The following is a 13,215-nucleotide window of genomic DNA, read 5'->3' as shown; positions in this document are numbered from 1 at the left end:
CCGTTGCTGGCGAGGTCGGCCGAGGCCGAACCTCGTCGTTGCCGGGCGAGGCCGACCTCGCCACCGCCGGCGAGGCCGAGCCTCGCTAGATCCGGGCGAGGCTCGGCCTCGCCCTTGCCGGGCGAGGCCGACTCGCCGGCGGCCGGGGGCCGAGCCTCGCCAGATCTCGTGAGGGTCTCGCCCGCCGGCGGTGGGCGACGCTCGGCCTCGCCCGGAACGGCGAGGCCGACCCTCGCCGTCGGCCCCCCGCGGCAATGGCGAGGTCGGCCGAGGCCGAACCTCGCCGTTCTTTGGGCTCGGCCGACCTCGCCCGGCCGGCGGCGGGCCGAGCCTCGCGGATCTGGCGAGGCTCGGCCTCGCCCTCTTGCCGGGCGAGGCCGACCTCGCCGGCGGCCGGCGGGGCCGAGCCTCGCCCGGATCCGGGTGAGGGTCGCCGCCGGCGGCACTGGCGGCGCTCGGCTCGCCCGGAAGAACTGGCGAGGCCGACCTCGCCATCGGCCCCGCCGACAATGGCGAGGTCGGCCGAGGCCGAACCTCGCCGTTCTTCGGGCGAGGCCGACCTCGCCGGCGGCCGGCGGGGGCCGATGGCGAGGTCGGCCTCGCCCAGTACCCCGGCGGGCCGACCTTGCCGGTCCTCGCCTCCGGCCGCCGGACCGGCGACCGGCCGGAGGTTGAAGGTGAAACAAAAAAAAAAAAGAAAAGAAAAGAAAAAAGAAAAAAAATTCGAAAAAATGAAAATAATATTAAAAAATTGGATGAATAGTAAACGGGGTAGATTTGGGACAAAAGTAAAAGTTTGAGGTTTTTTATGAGACAAAAAAAAGTTTGGGATATAATTGGGACAAAAGCTAAAGTTAGGGGTTTTTTAGGGAATTGAGCCTATGCAAAACTAACCATAATAAGGACTAGGTTCTGCAAGCTAGCAAATCTTTCCTTGTAGGTCAGCGGAGCAGACTTCGTCAGCCAAAGGTTGAAGATTAAGGGGGAGAAAAAAAGGGAAAGAAAAAGAATAAAAAATGGGAAAAGAAAAGAAAAAGAGAAAGAAAAGAAAAAATAAAAATACGAACAAAAAATATTTAAAAAATTGTCACGTCAGCATTAGCCGGACGGTCGATGTCCACGTCAATACCGGCCAGCCAAAATTGGTCAAATTGACTAAATTGACACAAATATAAAAAGTTTAAGACTGAATTGGTACAATTGTAATAAGTTTATAACTGTTTTGATAATTTTCCCAAAAAATTTCAAGGAGGTAGTTGGTGTCAAAGGAAAGAAACAGAACCACGGAAACAAACCTCATTTATTGTCCACCTGTTCAAAAAATACACTAGTGGAAAGCAAGCATAACTTTGTTCTTTTCTTTCTTCCTCTCTTCTCCTATTTTCCCGCATTTACTTGGATTGGACGGTCACCATTTAAAAAGAAGAGACTGATTTTTCTTTTCCGCAGATTGATTAACGTTTTACTTTTCATTAGAAATTCTAAATGTGACATGATATGGTATTGTACTATCACAAACCCTTTTGTCTCTTTCACCATCTGCACTTCCTTCCATCAATTACATTGCAAATTTCAATCCAGGTGAGAGTACATAGTAAAATGTCTCTCTTTGCTAGTTAAAGCAGTAGGAAACTTTGTTCCTATGCCAATAACAACAGAAAGGACCACAACATCAAGAAGGTAGGTTAGCAAATTGATCAATTATATCAGGTACGGCTGTAGCAAGAAAGAACTTAGCAAGCTCGGCGGCTTATTTAATTTGTGACATCACATTGTTTCACATCTGCAATGTAGGATAATATTTGCTACAATCAAAAAAGATTTCCAACTAGTAAAGAAGGAAAAATGAGAGAAGTACCAAGCTCCATCCAAAGTTCTCCATTTTCCAATGGTCATGATCGTGATTGTGGTCATTAGGAAATTCAAGTGTACCACAAAAGATAATCTGTTACAAACTTACTTGAACTTTTTCATTATTAAATTCAAGTGAAGGCTAAAGGAGATGACTTCTCTAAAAATCCATCGTGGGAGCAGAGTCTCCACTCTTTTTTTTTTTTGGTCGGTCCTACTCTATCTCTCACTCACGATACACATTCAGATTTGTGCCCCGCCTCTTGCAGAGCGTGGGCGTCGAAACCCACATCTTAAACTACGCGGCCCCACCCCCACCCCCCCTGCGAAGGTGGGGATTCGAACTCCCCATCTCCCCCTTCTCCACTCTACGGTCAAGAAAATATTGGGTGCTTAACTAGTGCCACGTAGGATTTACAGTGGTCCACTCATTAGTTGCCATGTGTACACACTGGGCCCCACTCTGACTCTTTTTCGTATCTTCACTGCCCCCCTTACTCTCTCTCTCTCCTCTCAATTTCTTTTCCATCGTCTTTCTCCGAATCCCTATGGTATTCCAGAAAATTAAATTGCTTCATTTCTTCCTATCACTACTAAGGGCGCAAATGACAACTATTCTGTTTTAAAAATCAATTTCTGGCCAGATTTTCTATTTCTGTTTCATGGATGAATTTCTGAGCAAAATACACGTTTGATAACGACACAAAATTTTGTTCCCGAAATAAAATTTTATTTGATAACGGCACAAAATTTCTCTCTCTCGAGTGGCCGGCGGGTGGACGGCAGGCGAATGGCGGCAGCGGGCAGCGGACGGTGGCAGCAAATGACGGACAGCGGACGGTGGGGGGAGGCGGCGGCGGACGGCGACGCGGCCAGTGCGGAGGACGATGGCTGGAGGCGGCCAGCGTCGGGCAGCCGTGGGAGGCGGGCGACGGCCAGCGGCAGGAGACAGTGGCCTGTGGACGGTGAGTGGCTACCCACAATGGGTGGCGGCGGGAGGAGGGCGGTGACAGGAGGTGGGAGGCGGGCGGTGGCTGGCAAGTGGACAGCGATGGGCGGTGGGTGGGCAACCGACTAGTAACGAGAGCGAGCGATAAGAAGAATTTTTATTTCTCATTTTTGTTCTAGAAATAAAAAAGTATAAAATTTTTACTTCTCATTTCTATTCCAAATCTATTTCTAAAATTAAAAGAAAAATTATATTACCAAATGGATTTCTGTTCCAACAGAATGGTTATCTTTCTAGCCTAAGCAACACCAAAGAAACAACAAAAACTCAGCTCCTTCATCAGAGTAAGAGGACAAAGGGTTTCGAAAATCGATCGAGACGTAAGAGCAAGTGGGGATAACGGACACGGAGTGGGGCTCGGCGTGTTGGAATGCGGAGACGCAAGGTGGGAAGCCGAGCCCAGGCCAAGGGAACGAGGTGTGGACGATTACCATCACTCTGCCACCGTGTCGGAGCGCATACTGGGGGCAAGCCTTCTTGTCCTCCGTGTCGAACCTCTGTTGGGGCTGGTTCCATGCTATATTTGGGTCCCCGCCAGAGGCTACGTCGCCGGTGGTGGTGATGGTGGCCACTATCTCTCTCCGGCTTTGGCTTCCTGGGTCTGGTGAGCCGCGGAAGTAGAAGTGTGCGGTGCGGTTTCACCGTAGTTAGGAGGAAGAGAGAGAGGGTAAGGGAGCTTTGAACAGACGAAAAAGAGAGATTGTTGAAGTCAGAGTGGGCTCAGTATGTACGCATGGCAACTGACGAATGAAATACGGTAAATCTGCAATGAAAAGATGAGGACATTGTATGACTGCAGATATATTAGAGAAGCCGAAAGGGCCTCGGCGCAGGATATTAGCAGATGACATGAGAGAAGACCGCCTTGTAGCAGACCGTAGAAAGGCTTGAAAGGGTGCGAGGGCGAAGCCATTTATCACAAGAGACACATTGCCAATTGAAGTTGGCAACGACCACACCTAAAGCCCAACTTACCAAGGACAAGTCCTGTTTAATCTGTCGAAGGCTTTGCTCATGTCAAGTTTTAAGTGTAGCAAAAGATGATGACTTTTTTCTCTTTTTCGAAATTTCTAAAACTAGATTTTTATAAATGACTCTACTTGGCACAACAGCTCCTTAATAGCAAGAAATCAGAGAACGTGGGACAAGTCTTTGTCAGTTGCCCAAAATCTTTGAGATTATTTTATAAGTAACATTGCAAACACCGATAGCTCGAAAATCAAAGATAGGTTGAGGATTAGGAGTGTTTTAAGGAAATAAAATGCGTGATTCGTTTCATGAAGCAAGAAATCTGATGACAAAAAGGATACAGACTACATCAGTCCAACAATATCGCAACATTTTACATAAAAGATGGTTGGTGCTTCATTCGGTCTTGGGGGCTTTCAATGGACCTAATTGAAAAACAACATTTTAAACTTCATCTTTAAGAGGTTGGTCAAGAAAAATATTGCTGGTCGTCTAAAGATAGCGCCCAATGCTCCGCTATCCTGAGGTTTGTCTTTAAGGGAAGGAAGAGAAGATTCACTATTGGAGTCTACGCACTTTCTCTTTGAAGGGTGATTAGACTTGGAAACATCTATGGACTTCTTAAGATGGCAGTCTTCCCTGAACTGGATTCAATTCCACCATGTAGGACAGTATCAAAGTTGGTAATTGGAGAGTCGAGTAGAACAAGGACAGGTTCTTGCTCTGCAGAGGCCCAAAGAAAGCCCAGCTTTTTATCTTGGCCCTGGGGAGGCTCAGCTGTAGCTTAGAGACCCGAGGAGATGAGAATGGGCCCAAAGCTTTTTGTATTTCCCTTTTCTCTAGCACAGGCTGTTGGAGGTGTGAAAGTAGCAGGTTGAATTTGTAAGGACGACCAGCGCCTGATGTTTTCTTGCTGATGCAGAAAAGGTATGCCTCATGACTACTATCATTTGCTTTGAGATGAGAATCCTTTCCCTGATCATGTATCTTAATTTCTTGGTTGAAAGGTTTGCCAAAGAAGCATGTAGATCGAGAGACAAATGGAGAGGAGTGATCGGGCGGAAAAGTAGCTCTAAGTGCAAAAAAGATGAATCATGCACCGAGTAGATAATCTAGTGCGCGAACCAGATGGAGTTGTTCCTAATTGTCTTGAATATATTTAAAAGTATTTCCATCAATGGACATAGATTCCGTATCATTTTGATCGGTCAAGTCGATCACATGCTCATTCACAAAATGATGAGGAACTGGCCAGCCTTTACTTTAGAGTTATAGTGCCTCGTGCTGCTCTATTTAATTATTTTTTGCATTTCTCGGAACCCGGTGTGGGCATGAATGTGTTTGGTGCACGTGAGCTTGTCCAAAAAGGAACGGACGTGAAGAAAACGACGGTCACAAACGTCTTGCGCACACTGCGCTAAGTTTTCCCCTACCAATCCTTCACAGAAATTACTTCACGACCGAAACAATCTGTGGTGTTTTCTAATTCAACGGCATTGTAGAAATGCCTTGTGGTAAGTTTTCATTCCACGCAGACAAAGTAAATTGCAATGACAAATATATATATATTGAAACTTGTGCATTAGCGTGTTATATTGTTTTTTCTTCTTTTTGATTTAATGTGAATTTAACCATTTCTTAAAACATGATCATCTTAATACACAGAATGAGTGTAAATTATATGAGCTTGGGGGTTAAGCTATCATTCTTCTTTACATGCGAATCTATGCTGCTTATTACCTATTTATGGTAGTCTAGGAAATTTGTTCACAGCAGATTGATGTAAGGCATCTTTAAGGGAGTAAAGTGAACTGAGGATAGGTCATTTGTGTTAGAATATTTAAATGTCAAATCATGCCTTTATTTAACGATTTAAACTTTTAGAAGAATTGACGATGGTTATACAAAATCCAAGCATTTGCTTGTAAATATGTCATTCATGTATGATGTCATCTCTCCGTCTTTTCACATTTTTTGCTCACTTCAATCACACCATTAGTTCTCTATCTTTATATTATAATAATTGACAAAATGAGCTAGTTGGATAAGTATAAGCTGTTGAATGTTGACACATTACAATTTTCCCATCTGGATGACGCCATCCTTGAAGGTTCCATAGGATGGTCACTTGTCACAAAAGTCAAAATAAAATAAGAAGATGTAGGAGATGCCTGGCCGTTGATTTTTTTTTCCGTACTTGTCCATCTTCCTTTCGGCCAGATTCGCCCCACTTTCTTATTTGAAATTTGCATTTGGGAGAACAGAAAAAATCAAAGGAATAGGCCAAGATGGCTTCTTGGAAACTATTCCCCAAACCTAGTAAAATCACATTTTATCTGAATATCGATGAACCATCCGTATGCATATAATTATCTACTTTTTGGTACCCTAGAGAAACTCAAAAAAACTTCCTTCCCGACATCATCCTTTTAGTTCAGTTCTTTTGAAAAGCTAAAAAAATGTCCACTTCGAAAACTCAAAAAGGAATTTCCTCCCCATCATCATTCCTTTGGAAAGCTAAAAAAAGACCACTTCGAAAGCTCAAAAGGAAATTTTGCTCCCCATAAACATTTCTTTAGCCCGGACCTTTGGAAAGCTTAAAGAAGTCCTCTCATAAAACTTAAAGAAATTTCCTCCCCAACCTCCTCCCTTTAATTTAGTTCTCTTGGAAAGCTCCAAGAAATTTTCTCTCCAACATCCTCTCTTCAGTCCAGTCATCTTGGAAAGCTCAAAAAAAATTTCTCGATCAAAGTGTGAGATTTTGGAAAGCTCAAAGAAGTTCTATTGGAAAGACATCCTCATTTTAGTTTAGTCATATTGGAAAGCTTCAAGAAATTTTGTCCCTGACATCTTCTCTTTAGTTTAGTCCTCTTGAAAATTCTAAAGAAATTTCTTCCAACATGCTATAGTCTAGTATTCTTCAAAAGCTCAAAAAATTTTCTCCCCAACATGCTCCATTTTAGTCCGGTCCTTTTGCGAAGAACATCCTCCCTTGGATCCAGTCCTCTTGGAAAGCTCAAAGAAATTTCATTGGAAAGACATCCTCACTTTAGTTCAGTCATATTGGAAAGCTCAAAGAAATTTTGTCCCTGACAATCTTCTCATTAGGTCAGTCCTCTTGAAAATTCCAAAGAAATTTCTTTCAACAACCTCCTTTTACTTTTTTTGCTCTCGCTCCAATCACCTCCCTTTCGAACACTATTAAGAGTACAATATCAGTCCTCGAATATTATTGATTCCTTAGAAGTTCCCTATCCGGATGATACCATCCTTGAAGGTTCCTCAGAATATTCACTTGGCTGAAGAACTATTGAAGATGGTCCTCATTGCTACCTACCCATAGGGGGGAAGATTGTACAAGTTTAAAGGGAAGACCAGATGGTCCCAGAGTCAAAATATTACATAAACAAAAAAGCTGAGGGGAGACCCGGCCGTTAGTCTTTTTTTATTGTAGATGGTTCGAAAGTCAAACTTGGAAAAGAAGCTGAGGGAGACTGGAAAAATGTGTCTCTTTTTTGTTTTGTACTTCTTTTTTCCATTCAACAAGAGTCGCCCCACGTCCATATAATAGATTGGCGGGCGGCACAACAACCCGATGTCGCTTTTTAAAAAACTATTTTTTAAATCTGATCAATTGACTTAGATTTTATCTGGATCATTGAGGGACTATAGACTTGCATATGATAATCTCCTTTCCAATACCCTTGAAAAGCTCAAAGAAGTTTCTTCTCCGTCATCCTCTTTAGACCAGTCCCTTTGAAAAAGGCTCAAATAAATTTTTCTCCAATTTCCTCCCTATAAAGCTCAAAGTAATTCCTTCCACTTGAACTCATTGCTTATATTTATAAGTTTACTTGCAACTATTGGCAGAGAGAGTGAGAATGCATCCTGAAGTGTATGAGGCTGCAAAGTCAGGAGATTTTGATCACTTGAAGAGAATAATTTCAGGAAATGAAGAGGACCTTTTGCACCAAACAACGCCAGAGGAGGACCTTTTGCACCAAACAACGCCAGAGGAGAACAACATTCTTCACGTTGCAGCTCAATACAAGCAGGTAAAGTTGATTAAAGATCTTCTTCAATGTCCATTAGGACCGTTCCTTCTTTGGCAGGGTAACAAAAAAGGAGACACTCCCCTACACATAGCTGCTAAAGTAGGCATTTGCGAAGCAGTTCGAGTTTTCACTAATATGACGAAATCACTTCATTGGGTTGTTGAAAACGGACAAGTTGACACATGCAAAGAGCTACTTCGAAAGCCGAATTCATATAAGGATACAGCTCTACACTATGCAGTAAGAGGAGGCCATCATTCGGTGGTGCAGTTGCTGATTGAAGAAGATCCACAACTGTGCAATATAACTAATGCTGCTGACGAATCCCCGCTTTATCTTGCAGTAGATCGAGGACTTTCTCGTATCACTGGGCTGATTTTAGGTGCTTTCTCGTTGTCATCCTCTCATAAGGGCCCTAAGGGTTTGACAGCTCTGCATGTCATACTCGATCGCTCAAGAACCAGTAAGTATCACAAGATTCTAAGCCTTACTTTTTTTTCGGTGAAAGGTCATACTTTTTCCCAAGGACATGCCTCCTGACCAGTTAAATACGAGGGTTATATTTCGAAAAGATTCTTGCTGTTATTCTCGTTACATTCTCTTTATTGTTTTATTCTTTGACTATTAATAAGTTCAAATCGCTCCGTCTTCTCATAGTACGCGGACTAAGAAAAGAATATTAGAGTTTCTACAGAGTATCATAGGAACAGGATTTTCAAATGAGCTGACTGCATTTTGGATTTAGTATCCATTTGGCAAAATCGCTGTTTTTAGAAAGTACTTTTTGCACATACTAATTTCTTTATATTCGTTTGTCTAGATCCTGTTCTCTTCCTTTTTTTCTGATTTTTACCACTTTTCTTCGAATTCCACCGGCATCATCATCAACCCCGCTTACGATGGAAGCGGCAGCGACCACCATCACCTTCACACGGCGACCACTTCCCTTTTCTCTCTCATCCAGTGCAATGTGTGTTCTTCTTTGTTTCGACATTTTCTCCGTATGATTTATTTGCTTTTGAGTTATCAATTTGACAGGGCACATTGCAGTGTATTTCCAAAACATCAGGGTATTCATGCAAAATCTTTTAACCCTCGAGGGTAAATTATGACGACTTGAAAAACCGGGGGTGCAATGATTTTACCATTGAAATTGTAGAAGGTGCTAAGTCTCATTCGATATTGAAATCTTATTCTAGCCTTGACAGAGCAGCTAACTTGCTGGAAATAGGAGAAGCTTCTTCTCAATCAACTTTACGAATTTCTAACAGTTTCACTTATCACTAAGAAAAACTCTACAAATTTCTGCATTATGCCAGATTGAAGGTAGTTAGATTCTACATGTGTTGCGCAAGATCACTAGAGAAACTTCAGAATAACCTTGACATATTCGTTCCTAGTACAGACAAAAACCGGAACACTTAAAAGGGATGAAATGCAATTTTAATATCTACGTCAAGATGTTAAAAGTAGTCCAAATCATGACATGTTCCTATTTAATTTGCAAAGGTTGGTTGAAAATCTTGGAGAAGAGACCAGAAGTGATCAGAGAAGGAGATGATTTGGGGTGGACTCCTCTTCATTATGCGGCTTGCTATGGCAAAGTCGAAGTAGTTCGACTGCTCTTGCAACATGATACTTCTGTGGTGTACGTCTTAGACAAAGAGGGGGAAGCCGCCCTTCACATTGCAGCGTTTATGGGCCACGTCGATGTCATTGACGAGCTTGTTAGATCCCGTCCTGATGCTTGTGACATAACAAACGTCAAAGGGCATACGGCTCTTCATGCAGCTATTATCGAAGGACAAGTAAATGTAGTCAAGTACATACTAGGGAAGCCAAACCTGGAGGATCTTGTCAACAAGCAAGACACCGATGGAAATACGCCTCTGCATATGGCTACGCTTCATAAAAAATACAACGTCATATACATACTTGCACAAGACAAGAGGGTGCACCGTTTGGCCACAAACAAGGATCATTTGACTGCCCTTGACATTTTTTGTGCTCATAAGGAGGTATGCTTGCTTGAACAATATAGAGCTCGATTTGTTCACTCGCAGAGTAATTTCTCCAGTATTACTTAGAAATTGTGGCCCAGACGATACTCGTTTCAGGTGCAAACAAACAATCCAATTGATGCCTTGTTGTGTCAACTTTGTTTTGTTGGGATAAGTGTATTAAAAGCCCTAAAACTTATCATGAAAGTACAATAAAGTCCTAAAACTTTCAAAAAGTGAAATCAATAGAAAGACTTGATTGGACAAATTCGACAAGGTTTAGGATTTAATTGCACTTTTTGAAAGTTTTAAGACTCCATTGCACTTTCATGACAAGTTTTAGGACTTAATTGCACTTTTCAAAAGTTTTAGGACTCAATTGCACTTTTGTGACAGGTTTTAGGACTTCCGATGCACTTATTCCTTGTTTTGCTTGTTCGATTGGCTACAATTTCAATTTTCGTAGTAAATAATAGTATAGATTGCTTTATTGAGGGTGACACACATTTGAAAAAGGGTCTCGGAGTGAAATGATTACATACTTCATATTTATCATTAAATAATAAAAAAAAGTTGGGTGGACTTGAACTTTGTATAAATAACAAGGAAATTGGGCAGAATTGAATTTTGGGGTTGAGCCAAATTATCACAAAGCTTCATTCCATTCCACTTCACTTAACATTAATTAGCTCACTATTACATCAACTAGACAAAAATTAAAAAAGTTCTTTTCTCCCACAATCTTTCATTAATGTTCCCACAACAAAATATCAACATCATTTCTCATAGCTTACTAATTTGAATATAAATTGACATAATAGTCAATAGATCTAAATTCACAATTTGAATTATTCATGGTTCTTTCATATATATGAGTCGGTATATAATGCTTTTATTTATCATTGGCTAAACATGTAAAATAATATCTTTTTTTCTTTTGAAAATACCATGTGTGAACAAAAATGATTTAGTGGCAAAGTAAAATGTAAAATCTTTTAGACTATCGAAAAAAACTGATTTAGCAGTATTATGAGTATTGGAAAAGTAGCAAAAAAATTTGTAGCTAAAAAGTTGTATTCGATTTTTTTTTTATCTATAACATATTTATGAATTTGCATTGTCATATAGAAATTTCATTTTACAATATTATTATCTTGCCAGTAGTTATTATTGCAAAAATGTTAAAACATAAGTCTTATAGATCCAATTAATACTTATATTCTTAAGCCATCTTGCTAATCCCCCCATATAAGAGCCCCAATTAAAATATAATTACATAAGAAAAACCAAATATCGTATTAATAGCCAACAGTTAAATGCATATAGTAAAATTATAAAGTAGATAAAAACAAAATAAGAAGGTTTAGTCGAAGACAAATCACTTAGTAAAGTAACATTCAGTGTCAGTTAACTATGTTGTTTGGTTGATGAATATATATTATTTTTGTATTATCCTGTTGGATGATCATGTTATATCATCAAAACAAAATTTTTCAATAAGTATAAATTTAAAATCCATGCAACACGCAGGTCTTCAAACTAGTTCAAAAATAATTGTCTGTCTATGCAAAATATTTTTGATTGAAATCCTCTAAAGTTAGGGGGTAAGGCAAAGGGGAAGAAGAAGGGAAAGGAAAGCAAAAAGAAAAGAAAAATGGAGAATAAATCTGGAACTTCTAATGGCCCTTTGTATTGAGGTTTCAACCACCCAAAGGATAACTTTAAGGTGTAAAATTGGCAGCAACTCAAGAGCATCCCATCTAAAAGTCTATATGCGCCTCCCAACTTTGAAACAACTATCCTGCCACATTCATACAGAAGAAGCAGAATAGTTTGTACAATATTTAGCTAAAATTCTTCCGTTTCTTGAAACAGTTTTTGAGGTAAAAGAGAGAACCTGCACTCTGCCCCTCCAGAACTGCGATTGTTTACACCAGGAAACTCTATTTGTTGGTTTAGGATTCGCTGGGAGTTCTATTTGTTGTAGATGGATTTTGAGTGTGTGAAGCGAGGGTCAGTATTTCGCAGGGAAAGACCACTTGTTAATTGATATATTCTGTACATTTGTAGATGGGCTACAGAGCTGCAAAAGTTCATCATCTCTTGGAAGGATCAAATGGAATCCCGTTTTGTCAAGACTGGGTTACTGAACGTGTTAAGAAGAGGTTAGACAATCGATTTGCCGAGGGTCAACCGGCCGTGTCTATGACCACAGGAAGTGATACCGTCAATCAAGAAAATTTTAATTCGTCAAAGAAAGGCTTTATCGACCTTCAACTATTAGTGGCAGGGCTGATAGCCACAGTGACCTTCTCCGCAGCCTTCACGATGCCGGGAGGTTGTAACAGCGACGGACCCAACCCTGGAATGGCGACTCTTGCTGGCAGGGCAGGTTTCAAAGCCTTTGTGATATCTAACACTACTGCATTCAGTTTCTCCATCCTGGCATTATTCTTACAGTATGACACTTCTTCATTGAGCTATTGCCAACAGTCAAGATATGCCCGCACCGCAGGACGTTGCATTTACGCTGCGATACTCGGGATGGTGCTAGCCTTTGGTTGTGGTACGTATGTGGTGTTGACCAGAACCATCGGGCTTGGAATCATCCCTTATGTCTTGTTTGGGTGTCTCATGATTATTTACGCTATTGGTGCTTTCCTTGACCCTCACACTCGTTTCAATCGGCTACGTCGCCCTCCCGGAAGATACCTACGAAACTTGTTGTTTGACTATGGGATACTCTAGGAAAGCTGCTAGTAAGTTGGGCCCGTTCTACAGTTCCATGGCTTTGTGCACAGGAAATTTTCTTTTTGCTTCGTCAGTTCGAGCACTTTTATGTCAGCCGTCTGCTTTAAACCCTGTCAACGTCTCGCGCCGGCAAAATTGTTGCGATGGGATGATTTGCGAGATGATGAAGTTGTCTAAACGACAGCCGATGCCGTCTTTGCCATGGACAAGGAACAAGATAATAGGATGAGGTTGAATCGCCCAAAGAAGGGGCATATATAATTATTTGCACTTTCCTCTGCATAGAAGTATTTACTGCTTTTTAGGATTTGTTTCATAAGATTTGATTGCTTTCTAGGATTTCCCTTTATCAATAATATAGTTCATTCCTTTCCATTCAATAAAATTGCAGTTCATGAAAATTTTGAGGACATATTGAAGTATACCAAATTGGCCATGTGATGAAATCTCTCCGACGGCTCGGCTTCTGCATAATCTCTCCAAAATTTGTGAAAGTCAAATTTCAGCACATCTTAAAATATATATGTATGTAAAATAAAATTAAAAAAACTATTCTTACTTCGGAGTGCACATGAGGGGC

General features: G+C 41.2%; 2 protein-coding genes across 2 annotated transcripts in view; one reads left to right on the top strand and one right to left on the bottom strand.

Moving 5' to 3' along the window:
• Nucleotides 1–13,215, bottom strand: part of LOC130135921 (uncharacterized) — a 39,458-nt gene that overhangs the window by 2,460 nt on the left and 23,783 nt on the right. The window lies entirely within an intron of this gene.
• Nucleotides 7,708–12,632, top strand: LOC115691331 (uncharacterized). The gene is made up of 3 exons (XM_030617928.2): nucleotides 7,708–8,347; nucleotides 9,394–9,902; nucleotides 11,955–12,632. The coding sequence occupies exons 1-3, from the start codon at nucleotides 7,711–7,713 to the stop codon at nucleotides 12,630–12,632; spliced, it is 1,824 nt and encodes a 607-aa protein (XP_030473788.1). The 5' UTR covers nucleotides 7,708–7,710.

Source organism: Syzygium oleosum, unplaced genomic scaffold (genome assembly GCF_021117445.2).
Source record: "Syzygium oleosum isolate NSW1041296 unplaced genomic scaffold, Sole_v2.1 Sole_v2.39, whole genome shotgun sequence".
Classification (NCBI taxonomy): Eukaryota; Viridiplantae; Streptophyta; class Magnoliopsida; order Myrtales; family Myrtaceae; genus Syzygium; species Syzygium oleosum.
This window is presented reverse-complemented; position numbering and strand designations above follow the sequence as displayed.